At 50.3% G+C, this 20,554-nt stretch overlaps 2 protein-coding genes across 2 annotated transcripts in view; both read right to left on the minus strand.

The window, feature by feature from the left end:
• tspan5a (tetraspanin 5a) overlaps nt 1–13,810 on the minus strand; it is a 33,367-nt gene extending 19,557 nt beyond the window's left edge. The window contains exon 1 of the mRNA XM_066720815.1: nt 13,474–13,810. Coding sequence (XP_066576912.1) covers nt 13,474–13,554 — 81 coding nt within the window. The 5' untranslated portion in view covers nt 13,555–13,810. The remainder of the gene's footprint in view (nt 1–13,473) is intronic.
• A 2,159-nt stretch (nt 13,811–15,969) lies between these two features.
• On the minus strand, nt 15,970–20,263 carry trmt10b (tRNA methyltransferase 10B). Its single transcript, XM_066720817.1, has 9 exons — nt 20,170–20,263; nt 19,074–19,252; nt 18,302–18,410; nt 18,021–18,154; nt 17,730–17,882; nt 17,506–17,584; nt 17,231–17,298; nt 17,013–17,136; nt 15,970–16,875 (listed from the first exon to the last, which is right to left on the minus strand). Exons 2-9 carry the CDS (start codon nt 19,239–19,241, stop codon nt 16,715–16,717), a joined length of 996 nt encoding a protein of 331 aa, XP_066576914.1. The 5' UTR covers nt 19,242–19,252; nt 20,170–20,263; the 3' UTR covers nt 15,970–16,714.
• Between the last annotated feature and the right edge of the window lie 291 nt (nt 20,264–20,554).

Below are 20,554 nucleotides of genomic sequence, written 5' to 3' on the forward strand. Positions count from 1 at the left end.
CCTGCAGCAGGTCCACCAGCGCCAGTGTCCAACCCAACCATGTGTGTCAGAGCACATCTCTCAGAGTCGTGGTTAATGCAGTGTAGAGTAGAGGTCAGGGCTCTGGGTTTAATCCCAGGTTGGCGAGCAAGGTACTGTACCTAGATTGCTCCAGTAAATGCCCAACTGTATAAATGGGCACAAAAGTAAGTTATAATTGTTACAGTATGGCACCCTGGATAAGGGTGTCTGCTAAGAAATGAAGTAATAATAATGCCGGGTGGACAGGTGCGTCTCCGGCGGGCCGAGAGCAAGACGGCCACAGGGGCCCAGCGCCAACATCTGGGAGACACCAGACAACACGCCATACACCATAACCCTGACGAGCGTGCCGAGAGACACGGGGTGGAGCAGACAGCCGGGCCAGATGGGCAGCAGACTCTGCAGGCCGGGGAGGGGCCCATCAGTCCCCAAGGCCTTGATAGCACAGCAGGGCACACATGACAGAGCTCACCGCAGGACCAGGACGTTGCTGAAGCACACCGGGCAAATTCTGTCCCCAGAATATCCATCTATTGCCCCCCACCCTTTTAACTGAGTCAAACCGTCTTTTCCTTTGCTGTCTTTAGAAAAGAACAGGAGCAGCCGTGAGCGATGCTTTCCTAAGTGGCAGACGTATCATATCACTCTTCCTAAAAGACGGCCTCCTGCCTGCCACTTCCATTCCCACCGCACCAGCCTATGTGGTGCTCCCTGCCGTCGGGGGATGCAGTGCCCTGCGGGCGAAGGAACAACCGCTCAGTTCTGACAGTGTGGTGGCTGGAGCTCTTCCCAGGAAACGGCAGCTGCTTTGGTTTGCGACGGGCCGGTGAGAGAGACGAAGCAGAGCTCTGAATGTCCCCCAGAAAGCGATCACACACGCCGGGACACACTCATGAAAGACACACACGCTGATGTACTCAAAGGTAGTTAGCGCAAATATATATTTAGAAGAACTTATGCGTCATCTAATTGGCAGGAGAAATAGCTCTCTGGCACTAGACAACATGCGCTTCAAGTCGATTTCGATAAATGTTTAATTTCTGTTCAATTATTCAACCCTGAGTACAAACTCACGCTTATAGCAGCACTAAAGGCAGCAGAAGCGAGGAATCATTTGTGTTTTAACCCACAACCACCTTCTCCGAGTGTCTGCACACCTGACACACTACAGGGACTTCCACGAGCATTTCTGACCACCAGTGGAAACAGGACACACTGTACAGAGCCCAGAAAGAACGGATGCACAGCAAATAACTCCAGCGAGGGCACGGATCAGCCCCCGGTACGAGACCCCCTCCAGGACCCAGGTCTGCGGAAGCCCTTCTACCATTCCAGGGCTGTGGATTGGACCAGCACATGGGATATGCACTTCCCGTGGGAAGGACAGACAAAACCTGCTGCACAACCAGTCACATGGGTATCTGAGAGGAAGGTCAGACGGGCCTTGTTTTTCTCAGGACCTTGATAAAGACACAGCTGAGGATAAGGAATCTGTGGGAGCTTAACACACTAGAGCGTCTCTCCCCGGGCTCAATCAGATCAACGTTAGATGTTTTGCACCTTTGAACACGGCTAGGATTTGACCACAGGTAAGTATAGCGGTCTCCTGTGCATCCAACAGGCCGTGCGCTGTGCTTTGCCACACTGGGTCAATGGGAAGGCTCCACTGGGGGCCTCAGGGCGCGTTTGCTGCAGTGCACCATGGTCCAGCGTTGCCAAGGTGACCAGACGGATGAAGCTGCGTTGGGGGAGGCGGGGGCGCCAATGCAGCAGCTCCGAGACCGGCCAGCGCTGGCAGGAACAACAGAGAGTCAGGGTCACATGACCAGCCCCAATGCCATATGCTATACAGGAAGCATCCGGACGTCCTCGGGCACCAAACGGTTCCCCTTTACACTTCCTGGACTTCTACTTCAGAAAAAACTACTATATTTAGATTTTAAAAAATAGCAGACAAAGTCCCAGCCAGGCTGCCAGTATACAGACTTATTGTGTATGATTCAATGTATTTCTTTGCCGCTGTGCTCCAGGATCAGTCGTGGTTTCCTTACATAAACACAGTGCTTGTGCTGTGTGGTGTGTATTTAGTATTGTTCCCTGACGATACTGCACTCTTATAGTAAATTCTGCAGGCTCCATTGCTTTGCCAAATACAAATAAATGCATAATTATGCTTCCCACCGCACCCCAGCTCAGAGCCATCTTCCAACCCACGCACATATTGCACCCTGGCAGCACCACAGTGCCAAGCATGAGCTCTCCCAGCAAATAAAAAGACAGGGGCCCGAGTTTAGAGCCCTCTGCTGCATCACCATTGAGCTCTGAACCAGAACCACAAAAGGCAGCAGCTGGTATTTTCCATTTCCGTTCCTGCCCCAGGTACCCGTCCTGCCCACAGTCATCTGTCACTCTCGTTGTGGTCGGCGACTTGGTGAGTTCGGCATAGTCTTCGGTTTATCGACAGTCCATTTCACAGCGCCGGGGCCCACTTGGGCCTCCAGAAAGGTTTCAGATTATAGAAACGGGTGCTGCGGAAACTGCTAAATGGTGTACAGCGGACAGTCCACAGCTTGGACCCTGCTGGTGAAGAGAAATACAGCTCTCTTGATGTCTCTGTCTGCGGTCCATCTATTGAAATGTATTAAAAAAAATTGAGAGAACTGTATAATGACTTCACACGGATTTTGACAATTTCTCTTCTGTCCCTTTTCATCGGCCTCTCTCTGGACTGCAGATGGCACAGGCTCAGCAGTACGACAGGTCAATAACCGCACTCCCCAGCAGCAATATCAGACAGTCAATAACACTTAAGTACTCGGGCCGCTCTCATTTCAACCACGAACCCCAGCCCTCTGCCTGCAAGAAAACACGTCAGCTGCAGAGAGAGCAGCAATCCAAAAAAAAGCCCTGACCAATCAGAGCGCAGCTGAGTGACATGATCGGGTTTCTTATTTTTAGACGTAGCAGGCAGGAGAGCGTGCGCTTACTTTCAGTGCCTCTTCCTGCTTCCCCAAAAAGCAAACCGAGAACCACCATTTCCCATCAGCGCACCTTCCCAGCTGGACTGTAAACTGTACCCTGCGTTCCCGAGTCCAGAGATTCATAAACAGCCCGCTCTCCGGTGGAGCCTGGCTCTTTAAATCAACCCTCTGCACAGAGTTGATTTGGAGAATACGGGAGGAGAAGGAGAAGGAGAAGGAACAGGGGAAGACAGAAAAACAGTGAAGTGACCCCAACAGACACGTACAGAGGGTTTTCAGTTCAACTTTCTTTCAAGCGGAAACGCGCCCATTTCCAGAATGACTTGGGTTCCTCAGCCCTTCCTGATCTACAGCCTGGAGAGTTTTTATTCCCCCCTCTTGTAATCAAGCCACAATAAAGGATATTACTAGACCTGCCACCGTCGGTTATGTCGGTTATATCGGTTATATTTGGAAACCACAAACCACATCAATGTTTCTAATCTATTTAACCCACCGTTTCACCCTCCATATTATTATTTAAGATATTTACTGCAGAATGTACAATATACTGAATAATGCCAGATAAAAGGACAGGTTTTGAGAGTTCCAAAGACTGGTAAAAATGAAACCAGAGATATACCACTATGTATACACCACACAGTGCGATGAGCGAGGAGGTCCTCAGCTCTGCGCAGGTGCCAGGATAAGAGCCACTGTCAGCAGCACCTCCATTACATGGGACGACACGATGGACAAACAGGGAAAAGTCCAAGTGCTTACTGAGAGCATGGCCTCATGAGTCGCCAAAATACTTATCTGCATAACTGAAACAGAGTAACTGAAATGCCAATCCCAGGTCAAGTCCTAACCACTCGCATCACACAGAGCACAATGAGTCCGTAGATAAGCTGGGTCTCACAGTAAGACATGAGATTTGCATCTGTGTAGCCGTACAACAATGTCCCATTTAAACAAGAACAATGTCACACATTCCTGCCCACTCCGTCCCCGGTCGCCCGTCCGCACTATGAGAGTGTGTGGCCAGTTCACATTTTTCATTCAATCTTTAAAACCCTATGACAGCGTTTCCACTTCTAGCTGTTCGAACAGCAGAACAGGCGCCCCCTGAATCCCCACTTCCCAGATTCCCTCATTCTTAAGGACACACAGATCAAGGGAAACAACCGCATACTGCTTAACCCAGAGGCGTGTACAAATCTCACTGTCATTGCAATGCACGCTCGGTTCATTCAATTTTTAAGCCGGTATTTTATTTGAAAACTTTCCAAGCGAATGTGGGGGGGAAAAAAATTAAAATCCCCTCTGTGACATCTCCTTCCTCCTCACCAAATACTCTCATCTCAGTCCAACAACAGTAAGCAGTACACAGAATATCCGAGGAGGGATTTTCTGGCTGCTGGGAATACACATTTTTATTTTTAACCTACTTTGGCCACAGAGGGCAAAAGGGGTTTCCCTGTGGACAGAATGCATCTTGAAAAATTACCCTTTTAAGCACCGCTGCTTGGATTTGGGGGTTTTCTTCTACAAGAAGCGGCTGCATACATTCTGCATCGACACCCAGCTAACCCGCGTAATCTTTTTCGGCCCGTGATGCTCAAAATCATTCATCACTCCATCTCTCACCGCTTCACCACAGCGCGGCCGTGGAATGGCCTGTATGCGAGTATCCTAACATCCAGTTTGTGTCAGAGAATGAGAAGATAAGGAAGTTTACAATCCAGAGGAGGCCATTCACCCCATCGTGCTTGTTTGGTGTCCATAATAACTAAGTGATCAAGGATCCTATCCAGTCTGTTTCTGAATGTTCCCAAATTGTCTCTTCAGCCACATCGCTGGGGAGTTTGTTCAGATTGTGACGCCTCTCTGTGTGAAGAAGTGTCTCCTGTCTTCTGTCTTGAACGCCTTGAAGCCCAATTTCCATTTGTGTCCCCGGGTGCGTGTGTCCCTGCTGATCTGGAAAAGCTCCTCTGGTTTGATGTGGTCGATGCCTTGGATCAAGTCCCCACGTAGTCTCCTCTGTTCCAGGGTGAAAAGGTTCAGGTCCTCAGTCTCTCAGTAGGACATTCCCTTCAGACCTGGAATAAGTCTGGTTGCTCTCCTCTGAACTGCCTCTAGAGCAGCGATATCTTTCTTGAAGTGTGGAGCCCAGAACTGTCCACAGTATCCAGATGAGCTCTAACTAGTGCATTGTACAGTCTCAACATTACGGCCCACACCTGAATATTATCCAAGTCCCTTTGAATAGCCTGTGCTGCGGAGAACGCACTGCAGGAGGAGAGGGCCGTGCTTGTGTTCTGCGCTGCTGGCACAGCGGGCGGTGCGGCCGGCGCTGGCGGTACCCTGAGCCTGAGTAGGGGCTGCTCAGTCTCCATGGCAACTGGCTCCAGCTCCTCCAGGGAGCAGCAGCTCCTCAGCAGCTCCTCACAGCCTGCGCCGCGCCCGGATACGAGCACACCTCACTGCCTCAGTCATTAGATTAGATTAGTCAAGTAGATTTGGGTTCTTTGTTTTTTTTTTATTAAGCGGTGAGAGCTGTGTGCAAGATCTGACAATGCGATGAAAACACACTGATTAAAAAGCACCACGGTCACAGAGGGAACACCTCCGCCATGCTGGTGGAGCACCGAGCCGTGTGACAGAAACAAGACTTCTCCCCCATACTTTCCTCCCCCCGCCCGAGGAAAGCAGGAATGCGATTATAGTGACGCACAATGTACAGATAACAGCCACGCGACCCACTGACGGGCTGATAAGGGGGACGTGTTAATTCACCCGCTGTGCTGGATCTGAGACAGCTCTGAATTGGAACAACTGAAAACAATATTCGACGTGTGGTTAGAGCTAGAAAGGTTATTATTTCGGGGAGTTTCAGAGAGCCGGAGAGAACAATATGGGATTGTTTGAGGTCTGCATTTTTAAAACAGGTTGCACCGGTGGCGAGATAAAGATCAGTGGGTTTCCTACCATTCTTGGAAGAGGCTGCCTGAAACACCGAGCAGAAGCCGGGCACAGACAACATCAACACAGACACCCTTCCCAATACAACCCTGGCGAGGCTGCCTTCACAGGCGGCTACAGGCACGTAGGAGAAGCCGACAATCGGTCAGGAGTCCAGGGGCCAAGTGAACGTTTCCCCAGTTTCCTAAAAATCATTTCTGATCGAGCATTTCTGGTCGGGGGCAGAGCAGGGGACTTGCAACAATGAAGCAGGAAAGCGCTCTCTCAAATCGTCACCCCCTCTCGACTGTATGTGAGCTCCTCCCCTACCACCACCATCACCAACACAGTCTGCATCCCATGCCTGCTGGCCACACACAGCCCTGGGGGGTCAGACGGGTTTCAACGCAGAAGGCGGAATCATTGCCAGAGACGACACACAGATGCTGACAAACGCAAGGAGGCTCCGAGGCCGTGCCACCCAGAGAAAGAGCCAGAAAGACCCCCTGACCAGCCGAATCCCGAGGGCGCGGTGAACGTGCTACTGCGCAACGGCAATGTGACGTGGAGCAGCTGTCGGGATGCACGATTGGTGCAGACGTCCCCTGCGTAGGCTGCCAGGCCGCCCGTCCACGGCTTTGATAGGTTCGCCTCAATTGAATTGACTGTGGGGCAATCAAAGTAGAGTCTGTGTGTAAAACAGCGATTCCACTACGAGTAAACAAGACACCAAGCCTCTCTGGTGCGAATTGATTCAGCTCTTCTCTTTCTTGCCGAGACTGACAGGCGGTGTGGCCCAGCTGTAACTATAAAAGGCCCCAGCGCCAATGGAGACTTTTATTAAGAGCACTTTGAAGTTTCTCAGTGTAGCGTGCATTACGAACCATCAGTGGGAGGAAAGTGTATTTCGAAAGTGGGTCAGGGTAGACAGGCTGATGTAACGGGATGCATCATTGATGAGCACTTCGCAAAAAGCACTATTCATTATCACGCTTTTCATTATTATTTGTTATTTCTGTGAGAATCTACTGAAATGGGAACACCTGTGACAATGAAGCAGCGGTTAGGAAAAATAATTAGTTACTCATCCCACTTGAGAGTAACCTTTTACAAAACAAAACCAAACAAAAACATATCTCCACAAATCCCCACCCCCACACCGAGACCCTGGCAGGCCACCCCCTCCATCGCCACCCCGACCCACGACATTCTGCTGCACCGAGAGCCAAGCACGGGAAATCACTTTCAGTAACATTGTGACTGTCATCCACCCATCTCCACCTCCTCCAGTCATGGGTCTCAGTGGGCTAGGCTTGTGTGTGACTGGCATTCAAGACAGAAAACAGGAGACACTTCTTCACACAGAGAGGCGTCACAATCTGAACAAACTCCCCAGCGATGTGGCTGAAGAGACAATTTGGGAACATTCAAAAACAGACTGGATAGGATCCTTGATCACTCAGTTATTATGGACACCAAACAAGCACGATGGGGCGAATGGCCTCCTCTCGATTGGACACTTTCTTATGTTCTTATGTCCCTGGAGGGAGACACCGGTCCCGGCTCACCAGGAAGGAGACGTGGGCCACGTATCTACAGACAGATGGGTCGTACCAGCATGTTGGGTCATATCTCATATCTTGTACATGAATATCTCTATCTCTGTCTATGTCTATGTGCAGATTTCAGAACAGCATCAATAAACACAAAGGACTCCTCTTGGCCCACGTCTCTCCCAGGAGGAGAGGAGGCTGTTCCCGACTCCAAACTGTTCCCCCGCCGCTGTGCATTTCTCTGTCATCCACCGTGCACCCCTGCCCCCCCCCACAGCGGGAGGGGACAGCGCTAAACAAGGGGCTATTGTTGGGAGACACGAAAGATGGATGGTGTCAGGGCCTGTGGTTCTCACAGTGGCCTCTTTGTGTCAACCCGCAGCCCCCCGTACGCCAGAGGAGCCCACTGGGGCCGTGCCACTCTCCCCCGCCCGGACTCTCGGGCCCCTGGGGTGAGACTGAAGAAGGCCCCCGCTGTCTAGGTGTGCGGGCGTCACAACCACAACCGGAGGATCACAACGGCGGCTTTTATTGTGGGATAACAGCTGCCATGGAAAAAGGACAAATCACAATTTTACTACAAAAGCACGGGGCAGGAGTTCTCCCAGTTCGGTTTCATGCTGATTCTGGAGGTGATGGACTAACTCTCCTCTTCCTCATCAGCAGCACAATGACTAATTCAGAGACACGGTGCAGCCGGGGATTTTGGGGGGAGCATTATAAAGGGAACTGGGAGAACCACATCGGGTTTTTAATGTTTTTGTTCAAATGAGTTTAAAGCCAATGAAGATGTTGATATTTGTGCCTCTCTCTCTGACATGAACAGAAACCAGCATACAAGACAAGGGACTACACGGAGATATGAGATGTTGATGTGCTGGAGCCTGCTCTGTCTTGTGCTTGGCGTTTTGTCTCCATTGTTTTCCCTATGCGCCACTGTATTGCTCCTCATCGCGAATGCACACCGACAGCACATTAATCAGGGCTAGCCTCAGCTGTGTTTAGAAGTGTTGCTACACAGGGATATATTTAGCTGACACAGGAAATATCTAGGTAAACAAGAAGTGATCGACTCACTCTGTGTGTAACGTGGCCGTGGACGTGTAAAGGTGTGTAACTGATACTTAAGAATTGTGCACATCTTCACTACAGATTTCTGTAATTAGGCAGCATTAGGTCAGGAAAGTTTCCCCGAGATGTAGCACTTCACTGTACTTATACTGAAACTATAATCTCATTACGACATCGAGGAAAAACACAAAAACAGAGACGCAGCAACTTGTGAGGCTTCCAGCTCTCTCACGCACATACACGCACACACACAGTCTTCTTCCATTAATGAGAAGCTCATCCCACAGCAGTGGTCCTCAACCTTGGTCCTGCAGAGCCCCAGTCCACTTCATGTGACATCACCAGTTTCTACACAGTGGGAACACACAAGTTAATCACACGTGCAAGTAATTAATCAATTAAGCAGCCCAGGCACGGGGCTCATGCTTTCAGACGCTGCCTCCCAATGGTTTCTAAATTAATTGCCCCATTCCCACCTGCTTCACAGATCACAAAGACACACTTCCAGGTGTGTATAAATGGGCAACAGAAGGGCCCGCTATAATCTGGGTTCGGGCTCTGCAGGACCAGGGCTGGAGACACCTGTGCTCTGAAGGTGTGCATTGATCATGTCAGTCAATCAGGTCTTCTGTACATCACCGGCACCAGCCAGAGCCTCAGTAAACTCCCAGTGAAGACCAGCCCTCCTATATCCAATGTAAAACCGACAACGAGCGGTATTTGTTTAATATGATAAACAAACACACCAGTAGTAAACCGTTTGTGCTTTGTTTAATACTACGTAAATATACACAAGCCTTCTGTCTGATTGTGGCATGGATCGTCTGTTGCTGCTGCTGGGAACGCAGCTCTAGTGTCCCGTCGTGTCGCTTTACCAGAATGTCTTTAACGGTTGAGCATCCTCCGCACCGCTGACGGGATTACACCCCACGCCAAGGTGAAGGGGCAGAGACAACCCCCCACTTTACACACAATGTATGTTTTTGTTGGTTAAATTTAAGAAAATGGGGGCATGTCGTGTGGGACAGTCAAAGGACAGGTTTTCTTCCAACGCTGCTTCCCATCCAATGCCCTCTGGACCCCAAGTGTTTCTTCTACAGCCGAACTGACAATACAGCGGAAAGACGCCTCATGACTAATTAATGCATTTGTTTTTTAATCACAATCACTTTAACATGCAGGTTCCAGTCAAATAAAGGAAAGAGACGATGTGACGTATGTCTGAATATCCATTACACTTCGCTCCTAACTCAACACAGATCTCGCATTAATGAGCCGCACTCAGCAGAACAACAAAACATCAATTTGACAAAACCGAGACAGATATCCGACCCATATATTGTCTTCATTCAGACTTTCAACAATAGATGCCTCTGATGCATTACATGTCCTCAGGGACCAGCATTAGGCTGTGATTGAATGATGTCACTGGCAGGTGCACACAGCTGTAGTAAAACACTACTCTTTGTTTTGAAGTTAGAAAATACCAAATTAACCTTTCTGGCTTTAGTGGTTATAGCAGGAAAAAGGATTTAGATGTGGGTGCACAATCACTCAGATTTATAATAATTCAAAGTCTTTAGCTGGACGTGCTGCTTGTGTGTCGCTCACACACTGCGTTTGTATTCAGAGCACAGAACTCGGATGTCTCCGGGTCATTTTACGCCAAGGAGACAAGAAAAACTAGAATTGTTATTCATTCACCTCAAAAGATCATCACACTATTGCACGACACGTGACGATGGATCCTGTAATTGGACTTGGGCCTCTTGCATCACCAAATCTGCCCACTGGCCAAAGCAACGATTGGGCAATGTGTGTCCATCGTGTCCCAGCCGTGCCATAACTATGTAAACACAGAACAGTGGTGACACGGGGGTGTAGTTCAGTCAATGCGTGTTTTTCATATTTACGGATCTTGGTGGTATTGTGTTGTGTTATTAGGGGGTCAGTAATTGCCAGTCCATCGTAAAGGACGTTACCGATGCTTCACGGTGGGTCAGAAAGGCAGGGTGGCGTGGGGCCAATGCTCAGAACAATGCGTGCTTATTGTCATATAAATGATGGGTATCTTTTCCTCCCACACTGGTATGTATGTCTGCCTGTGTATTCGTCTCCATTATCCAGATTATGTCTTAGGTGAACACAGGCAGAATGACAATGAGAATAATGACAACAGCCTTCTCACTGGAGCCGCTGATTTCACCGATTTGAAAAACGGGGACAGGGAGAATTATGATCACACTGAGCTGGATGCCTGGTGTCGGTCTCTTGGTACCATTGTTGGAGGTGTAGAATATATACAAGAAAAATTGATATTACACACACAAGCCAGGAGTCTCAAAGGGGGGAAGGCAGAGAGAGAGCGGTTAAATATTAATTAAAGTATTAGCATGATTTGGGAGACCAGGAGCCAGAGGAGGCGACGTCGTGAATATTAATGGCCACAGATTCTATCACGGCAGGAAACCCAGCCCAGAGCGGGACCGCTCCCCCCAGCCCCCGTGTGTGTGTTTACTTCATAGTCACATCAATCTGGTAAAATTTACAAATATACAGAACATTGCAAGATAATTACCTTAACCAATACAGATATTCCCAAACACTGCTTTGCAACTTCTGGTGGAAATTATACATTTAGTGGTAGGTCTATCCAAAGCCACTCTTATGTTGGGAGTTACAACACACACAGGATGCTGAAAGGCAGGGCGCTATACTGAGGAAAGCATTAGCGTGGGACCTGAACCAAACCAGTGTGGTTTCCATCCTGAAGAGCAGCGACTCACAAAGCAGGGTGTCAACAAGACAGCACAGTGCATCCTGCTGCAAGACTGTCAATACAGCCTTTTAAAACAATTCATAAGGGCGGCTATCAATCAGCATTGTATTTCTTTACTGGAAAAGGGGAGGCAAAAACAAAATACCAGCAGAAGTCTTGCTAATGCAATCTATATAGTGAGATAGGTTACAAAATAAAAACAGGTATACATTTTACAAAAGGTGAGCGCAGCAATGTTTGAATGTTCTTGATTGGGGAAGATAACCAATATCCGGTGGTTTTAAATCAATAAAATAAAACAAAAAACTGCAAACTATCCTCACCTCTACAGTAGCCTTTGGTGTGGCATGAATGAACAGCGTGTGCTCCTCGGGGAGAGGTGTCCCATATTGGGGCGGGTGTATGGGTAACTGAGGCAGTATGGGTTTGAGCGACGGGTCGGCTATTTGTTATTGTGACCTAAAGGGTCAGCGGAGCGTCATCCGGCTCAGAGCCGCGGTCTGTCGGGCTGTAAGCGGAGACAGGGACGCACAAGGCCGGGGATTAGCGCTGCGGCCGAGAGCCCCGCAAGTGTCCGACAGGTTGTGTGGATTATATCACCCGCAGACACAGGGGTCGCGATGCGTGGGGCAGACTCCCGCAGTTCTGCGCAGATCTGCTCAATGCCAGCGATCCCATTGGTGGAGCAGCGCAGAACTGCGGACAAACTCAGACACTGCGCTCCCTACAACCCGACACACCTATTATACCTCACTGACACACACACACACACACACACCTATTACACCTCACTAACACACAACCCGACACACCTATTATACCTCACTGACACACAACCCGACACACACCTATTACACCTCACTAACACACAACCCGACACACCTATTATACCTCACACACACACACAACACACCTATTATACCTCACACGCACACACAAACACACACCTATTACACCTCACACACACACACACACAACACTGCTCCCTACAACCCGACACACCTATTATACCTCACTGACACACACACACACACACACACCTATTACACCTCACTAACACACAACCCGACACACCTATTATACCTCACTGACACACAACCCGACACACACCTATTACACCTCACTAACACACAACCCGACACACCTATTATACCTCACACACACACACAACACACCTATTATACCTCACACGCACACACAAACACACACCTATTACACCTCACACACACACACACACAACACTGCTCCCTACAACCCGACACACACCTATTACACCTCACTAACACACAACCCGACACACCTATTATACCTCACTGACACACAACCCGACACACACCTATTACACCTCACTAACACACAACCCGACACACCTATTATACCTCACACACACACACAACACACCTATTATACCTCACACGCACACACAAACACACACCTATTACACCTCACACACACACACACACAACACTGCTCCCTACAACCCGACACACCTATTATACCTCACTGACACACACACACACACACACACCTATTACACCTCACTAACACACAACCCGACACACCTATTATACCTCACTGACACACAACCCGACACACACCTATTACACCTCACTAACACACAACCCGACACACCTATTATACCTCACTGACACACAACCCGACACACACCTATTACACCTCACTAACACACAACCCGACACACCTATTACACCTCACACACACACAACACTGCTCCCTACAACCCGACACACCTATTATACCTCACTGACACACAACCCGACACACCTATTATACCTCACTGACACACAACCCGACACACCTATTATACCTCACACACACACACACACACACACACACCCATCACACACACACACACACACACAGCACCGGGCCGGGCTGCCTCCACAAGCCCCGACACACACAGCCTAACGCGACTCTTCCCGAGCAGATGGCAGCCCTGGTCTCCGGACCGCGGGTCTGCCCCGTATCCCGGTCACTGGACAATAACGCAGCCCGGCCCGGGCCGGCCGGCACGGCGCCGGAGCTGCACTAAGCAGACGCACAGGATAATAACCCGCAGCCCGGACTCGGCCCTCCGTCAGCCGGGAGAAAACCAGACGCTCACCCAGAAGATGATGTTGAAGCCGAAGATGAAGTACTTGATGCAGCAGCTGACTTCATGGCCCTTGTAGTGCTTCCCCGACATGCTGGCGTCTCGTCCGCAGCGCCGCGACCCGGGCGGCAGTGCGAGCTCGGCTGCTCTTCTTTACTCTTCCTCGGCCTCGTCTTCCTCTTCTGGGCGTCGGGAGACACGGAGCATCATCTCATCCCGGGCGGACTGGGCCTCGGCGTCCAAACAAGCGCTCAGAAAGGGGGACGGCAGCGACGACAAGGGCCTGCACGACCACGAAGAGGCGCAGCGCGGAGCTTATTGTTTCCACAGCGGCTCAATCGGGCTGTCAGCGGCTCGCAAGCCCCGCCCGGCCGCGCTGACGGGCGCCTGTCTGCGCCAATGGGGCGCCGCGGGGAGGGACTTCCGGCCCTGGCGACTGCGGCAGCGGCGAGGCTGGCATCGGCCCCGGGGCAGAGTACCGTGTCGGGGGTAGATGTGCGCACGGAGGCGCTGTGCTGCTGGGGCTGCTGGGCGCCTGCAGTTTCCCGTGGCTGGCGCTCAGCCTCCTGGCTGCCAGGGCGCGGAGGAAACAGCAGCAGGAAAAAACAAGGACGCAAAGTGTTCAGAAAGACGCTCACGGGCAGGGGTTACAGAGGACAGGTCTCACAGGGGTTACAGAGGACAGGTCTCACAGGGGTTACAGAGGACAGGTCTCACAGGGGTTACAGAGGACAGGTCTCACAGGGGTTACAGAGGACAGGTCTCACAGGGGTTACAGAGGACAGGTCTCACAGGGGTTACAGAGGACAGGTCTCACAGGGGTTACAGAGGACAGGTCTCACAGGGGGTTACAGAGGACAGGTCTCACAGGGGTTACAGAGGACAGGTCTCACAGGGGTTACAGAGGACAGGTCTCACAGGGGTTACAGAGGACAGGTCTCACAGGGGTTACAGAGGACAGGTCTCACAGGGGTTACAGAGGACAGGTCTCACAGGGGTTACAGAGGACAGGTCTCACAGGGGGTTACAGAGGACAGGTCTCACAGGGGTTACAGAGGACAGGTCTCACAGGGGTTACAGAGGACAGGTCTCACAGGGGTTACAGAGGACAGGTCTCACAGGTTATTGGGTATAAATGTGTCGCGTCTTGAGGCTGTACACGGTGATGTAACCAGGGAGGCCATTAGAAACAGATCTGCCCTTTGTTTTAATTCAATGTGGAAGCGGTTTAATGACCTTTATGGAAGCAGTCGCCCAGTCGGACGCAGCTTGTCCATAATGACCTGGACAACATATACTATGAGGAGCCTGGATAAAGGCGTCTACTAATAAATAATAACAATGATATATGGTAAATGCTGTTAGATGCTAATACTTTGATAGTAGAATTGATCCCCTTATGGATATATTTTAAGATGTAATCCTTGTATTTAAATGTTCAGATTAAATGGACAGTTTCATGTCTACTGTATATTTTCAACATGTAAAATAAATGTGTGGATTACAAGCCTAATATATACACCGATCAGCCATAACATTATGACCACCTGCCTAATATTGTGTAGGTCCCCCTTTTGCCGCCATGGACTCCACTAGACCTCTGAAGGTGTGCTGTGGTATCTGGTACCAAGACGTCAGCAGCAGATCCTTTAAGTCCTGTAAGTTGCGAGGTGGGGCCTCCGTGGATCGGACGTGTTTGTCCAGCACATCCCACAGATGCTCGATTGGATTGAGATCTGGGGAATTTTGAGGTGCACTGTGTGTTCTGACACCTTTCTATCAGAACCAGCATTAACGTTTTCAGCAATTTGAGCTGCAGTAGCTCATCTGTTGGATCGGACCACACGGGCCAGCCTTCGCTCCCCACGTGCATCAATGAGCCTTGGCCGCCCATGACCCTGTCGTGTGTGTGAATCTGAATACCTCAGGGGTGACTGCTTGGTCTGTCATGCCCCCCCCCCTCATAGCACCACTAAACTGATGAGAGGAGCGGTGGGGCGCTGCTGTGCCCGGGCCCCTTGTCCCTGCTGATCCCCAGCTGGACCCCACTCAGCACACACACCTCAGCGTCTGTCAGCTTGCCCACGGGGTCGACAGCACACGTGAACACAACCCCACAGACAGAGCGAGAGGGGACAGGATGAACTGATGTTGGGCGTGACTGTCTACTATTACGAACGTTATACCCTGTGATTGACTACTGTCCCATCCAGGGCAGACCCTCCCTCGTCTCCTGTGTCTCCTGAAGGCGGTTTAAGGTGTATCATCATCGATACACACTCAGTGCTCGGTGACGTCGCCCTGCTTGTCCTCCAGCTGTGCATCAGTCTGTTCTGCTGGCTCTTGCTTGCACGCCCCCATGCGGCCGAACAGGGAATAACTACACACCACTGTCCTCACCCTCCTCCAAAGCAGAGGGTCCCAGTGCATTTTTATAGATCATTTAAACCTCTATGATATGTACATCTTCTGTTAAAGCTCCAGTAAGACGACTGTGACGCACCATCACCTTCACTCACACGTTTAATCTTAAAAAGATAGTTTTCACAGATTTTCCAAAAACTCAATCAACCACAACACACTTTTGTCGGCTGACTAATGCCTCAGTGCAAAAGACAGGATTTCGGGATTGCCCAACGGCCCGTGGGTCCGTTTACATTCTGGCTGTGGCGCCGAGTTCCCCAGCCCGGTCCTGGAGACTCCTGCGGTCTGTCAGTCTGTCAGTGCTCAATAAAGCTCCTCTTCCCCAGTGCAGGGAGGACATCCACACACACAACATTGTTATCCAGTGAATTGTGTGACAAAGAACATCGTTTAAAGACCCTGGTCTCATGTCAGGATCGGTCAGTGCCGTGATCAGAACTGCATTGTTTTACCCCCCCCCTCACACATACATTAAAATTATCGAATTCTACAAAAACACATTCAAGCAACTTCAAACTGCAAATATAACTTTCTAAACACATACAGCAAAAACACCATAAAGAGGTCTGCAGCACCCACTGAGTCACTCGACCAATAATCTGATTAGGTGCCAAAACTTAACCAGCGCCCCCAGGGGTCTCACTTGCCGACTGTCTGGCTGAAGGGGCGGGTCCGGGCCCAGGGCTGCAGACCCCCACTCTCCACACGCAGGCTGCCCCGGTCCTTCAAAGACAGAGAAGCGGTGACGGAGCGAAGGCAGCCGCTGTGAGGAAAGGCCCAGGCTCACAGAGTCTCCTGCAGGGCTGACTGGTCCGGCGGTGAGGAGGGCTCAGGCTCTGCTGGCGGGTCCCTGGCCTGCACCGTCTTCTTGGAGGGGGCAGGGGGCGCGGAGTTCAGGGGCCACGACGTAGCCCTTCCCCGGCGGCACCCCCGCCTGCAGGGCCGCCGACCAGCTGCCCGTCTCCCGGAAGCGCAGCAAGATGTCGAACACTGCGGAGACAAGCAGGACACACGGCTCACCCGGCCGCAGGGGGGACGGACAGCAAGACTCTTTCAGGAGCTGCGGTCACGTTCCCCCCCCCAGGCACTGTCACGGGTCCAAGCACAGGCCCGCCGAACGCACTCACCCTGATTGATGGCCAGGATCTTGGAGTGGAAGTTCTTGTCGTTGTCCTTCTTGACCATGTACTCGTCGATGGGCAGCCTGGCAGTGCTCAGCTGGCTCTGCCTGGCCTTCTGGTACGTCAGCTTCTGGAGGAAATGACAGACACGAGCCGCAGATGGGTCAGCTCAGACGTCTCACAGCACAGACCCCCTGCGGCCCCCGGGGGTGGACACACTTTACCTTCTGAACGCTTTCATCCACCAGCCCCCCCAGGATGTACACCTTCTCAGGATCAACGTGCTCCAAGACTAGGAGGAGGAGAGAAGCAGGTCAGGACTGAACAGTGTGAGAACAACATGCTCCTCCCGCATCCCCAAGGACACGGCGTCCCACTGGCCTGTCCTCTCAATTACTAAATCACTTAAATTATCTTCTCAATTAAGCCTGTGACCCTGCCATGAACTCTGGCTCAGGGTGGCAGGAAGCAGCAGAGGAGAAGAAAGCCCTCGCCCTACCGTCCTCCGAGTCTGGCGTCAGGTAGACCACACTCTCCCGGGGGAACAGCTGCAGGCAGCTCCGCTCCGTCACATCCATCTGCACACAGACCGGAAGTGGCCAACATGTCATTACAGGCGTACGTATGTCTGGTCCAGTGCTCGTCAGGCGAGACACTGCCAGGTCCTCACGCCACGAGACCGCGAGAGGAGTGGATCGCCGGCACACGGACGCAGACACCCACCACATAGTTCTCAAAGCCGGCGTTCTTCCGCACACACTCCCTGTACAGCTGACTGTCGGCCCGCAGCTCGGCCAGGTACAGGTGGAAGGGACGGGCAGCCCTCCGGTTGGAGCCATACAGCCTTCGTATCTGACCGGCCAGACGACTTAGCTCCTGGAGAAGAAAGACAGATAAACAAAGAAACGATAATGATGATTTGCGTCACGCTTGGAATCCTTGCATAAGCACTCATGTTCGTGAATGAATGGATGAATGGATGAATGCACCTGCTTTGCTGTGCGCGGCACCCACCTTGTGAGACATGCAGCCTGTCATGCTCAAATCCACGCAGAGTCTGGGGCCCCCGTCTGCGGCCCCCAGCAGCCTCTCTCTGGTGATGGCCTTGACGACTCGCTTACTGTGCCGTGGGCTGTCCGGTGCGCTCCCTGCAGCACATACACAGACAGACTCACACACTGAGGCTCGATCTGAGGACGGGTCTTTATCCTAGACAGGCAGGTTTTCTGCATCAACCTACTGTATTTTGGGGAAATCCTGCCTACATACGGAACTTGCCAAGGCCTGGCCGTTACCTGACTCTTCAGCTTGTCTCAGCTTCTTTCGTTGTTTCTCCTCCTTCCTCCTGCCTTTCTTTGCCGCCAGTGTCTTCTCCCAGTTCTTCTGTTTTCTCAGGACGTTTTTCTGCCGACGAAAAGACGGTGTTGAGGGGAATACAGAGTGACAGAGACGGTTTAAACTGCTCTGATCTTTGTTAATTCCAATATTCATGTATTTATCAGAACTGCATGTTTATCAAAACAATATATCTTACAGCCTTTAGACATCATGAGGCCGAGGCAGGTCCTGCAGGATTTATAGCAGCTTGAAAGCAATAAACAAAGATCTATTAAATGGACCAAACCAATGAAGCCACTCACGGTTCAGAGCAAACCCAAGAGCGGTGTGTGTCTCCGGGCTCAGGCAAAACTGAGGCCCTGTATTCGCTCTGCCAGCACACACCTGCCATATCCTGCACTATCCCCTGACCCCAGCCAGGACACGGCCCAGCCAGACAGAGGTCCACACAGCACAGGGCAACAGGGAGGTTATTAAGAACAAACATTGTTCTGCCCTGGAGTTCTCTAAGATCACACAGCCATGTACACAGAGCATCCAAAGAACAGGTGGGCAGGGCTGGGAATCCCGACCCAGGTGCCAATTTATTTAAACCACCTGAGAACAAAAGCACAGCAGACAGTCACCCCATATCTGTGCACCACTAGAGCTGCCAGTCTGCAGAGTCGAGATAGTCCTGACTCGCACTGAACCGCAGTGCCCATCATGCCCATCATGCCCAGTACCCACAGAGCAGCCGCTGCTCGCTCCCTCGGTGCCGGGGCTCTGAGCCTCAGGCTGCAGGTCGATGTGCAGCAGATCAAATTCCTCCAGGATGCCAGACCCCCCCTCCGGACCCTCGCTCCTCGGCCGCGCTGTGGACGAGACCCCGCCCTCCTCTCCTCCCCCGTCACTCATTGTTCCTGAAACTAAAAAATAAACACATTAAATCCACGAACACGTCTATGTATGCAAAGATTGTTTATTAAAACAGTCTCACATTACAATACAGTGTAGTACAGTGTAGGTGTGTTTTAACAGCACAGCATGTGTGTGTAGGAGTGTGTTGCCTGTATGGAAAACGTGTACAGGTGTGTGTTGCTTGTATGGCAGGGTATGTGCAGACTGTGTGCTACTTATATGGGAGAAGTGTGTAGTGTGTGTCGCTTGTATGTGAGTAAAGTGTGTTGTGGGTTAATAATGAGCTGCTGCTGTAATACTGACTGTTATTTATTAATGATATTGTGCAGTTTGGTGTGTAATTGTGCCACAATGTAAGCCACGAACAAATGTCCATTTTATGAAATACTGAATGGACAATAAGGTTTTATCTCATCGCCCCCTCCTAAAAAACAGACAAATCTGCCAAGTGTCAGCATGTTATGAGTTAAGTAACTATCCTAATATGATGAAATGATTACAAATCTCAATAATAATTTATCCAGCAACAGAAAAAAAAAAAAAAAATAATAATAATAATAGGCTAATTATGCTACTAACAATAATGTATATTAGTGTAATAGTATCTATGATATGGGCCAATGTGATTAATTGGCTGGCATTTATTCAGGGTGAATCGGGGAAACTTATTCACCTGTAAGATCTTGACTACTGTTATGTATTCTGTTTTAGGAACACAATTAATATGAATAACCTATGCCGTGACAGACTTGTTAATGTTTCACATCGTTTCCTGCTGAAAATCCACCGCAATGGGCTGAACGGGCTGACCGGACTGTCCCACACCCGGTTTCAAATGAACAAACCCAATTCGTAGACCCGTCAATCTGCACTGGATGATGGATGAAGTTCCCTAGACTGAACTGAAACTAGCTGTTATACTTACCACAACTGTTTCACACGCTACAATTAAAATCTAAACCACTTCCTGTGAAAATCTGTTACTAAAAACTCGTGGACCGCCATTGGATTTGTTATTGTGTCGCTTTTAATATTCGTCATCATCCACCGACCTACGAGAACGAGGCTGCAACGGCCATCTTGAGTGATAATAACATGTCTGTACCAACGAGGCTGTGTTACACAAGGATATTTTGATTGGAACTCAAATCGCAGGGCCATCTTGAGTGATAATAAGATTACTGTACAACAACATCCTTATAAATTAACTAAATGTACAAAAACAATATTAATAATATTGTTCACTATAGCTAATCTCTAATTGCATATTGTACCTATAGAGAGTCTACACCCCCTTTCACACATTTTCT

This window comes from Amia ocellicauda, chromosome 13 (assembly GCF_036373705.1).
Source record: "Amia ocellicauda isolate fAmiCal2 chromosome 13, fAmiCal2.hap1, whole genome shotgun sequence".
Taxonomy (NCBI): domain Eukaryota; kingdom Metazoa; phylum Chordata; class Actinopteri; order Amiiformes; family Amiidae; genus Amia; species Amia ocellicauda.

Coding starts and splice junctions, on each gene's coding strand:
- trmt10b (XM_066720817.1), bottom strand. CDS start 19,241: ATGAGTGACGGGGGAGGAGAGGAGGGCGGGGTCTCGTCCACAGCGCGG. Junction 17,585..17,729: donor CCGGCTTTGAGAACTATGTG/GTGGGTGTCTGC, acceptor GTCTGTGTGCAG/ATGGATGTGACGGAGCGGAG. Junction 17,299..17,505: donor GACGCCAGACTCGGAGGACG/GTAGGGCGAGGG, acceptor TCCTCCTCCTAG/TCTTGGAGCACGTTGATCCT.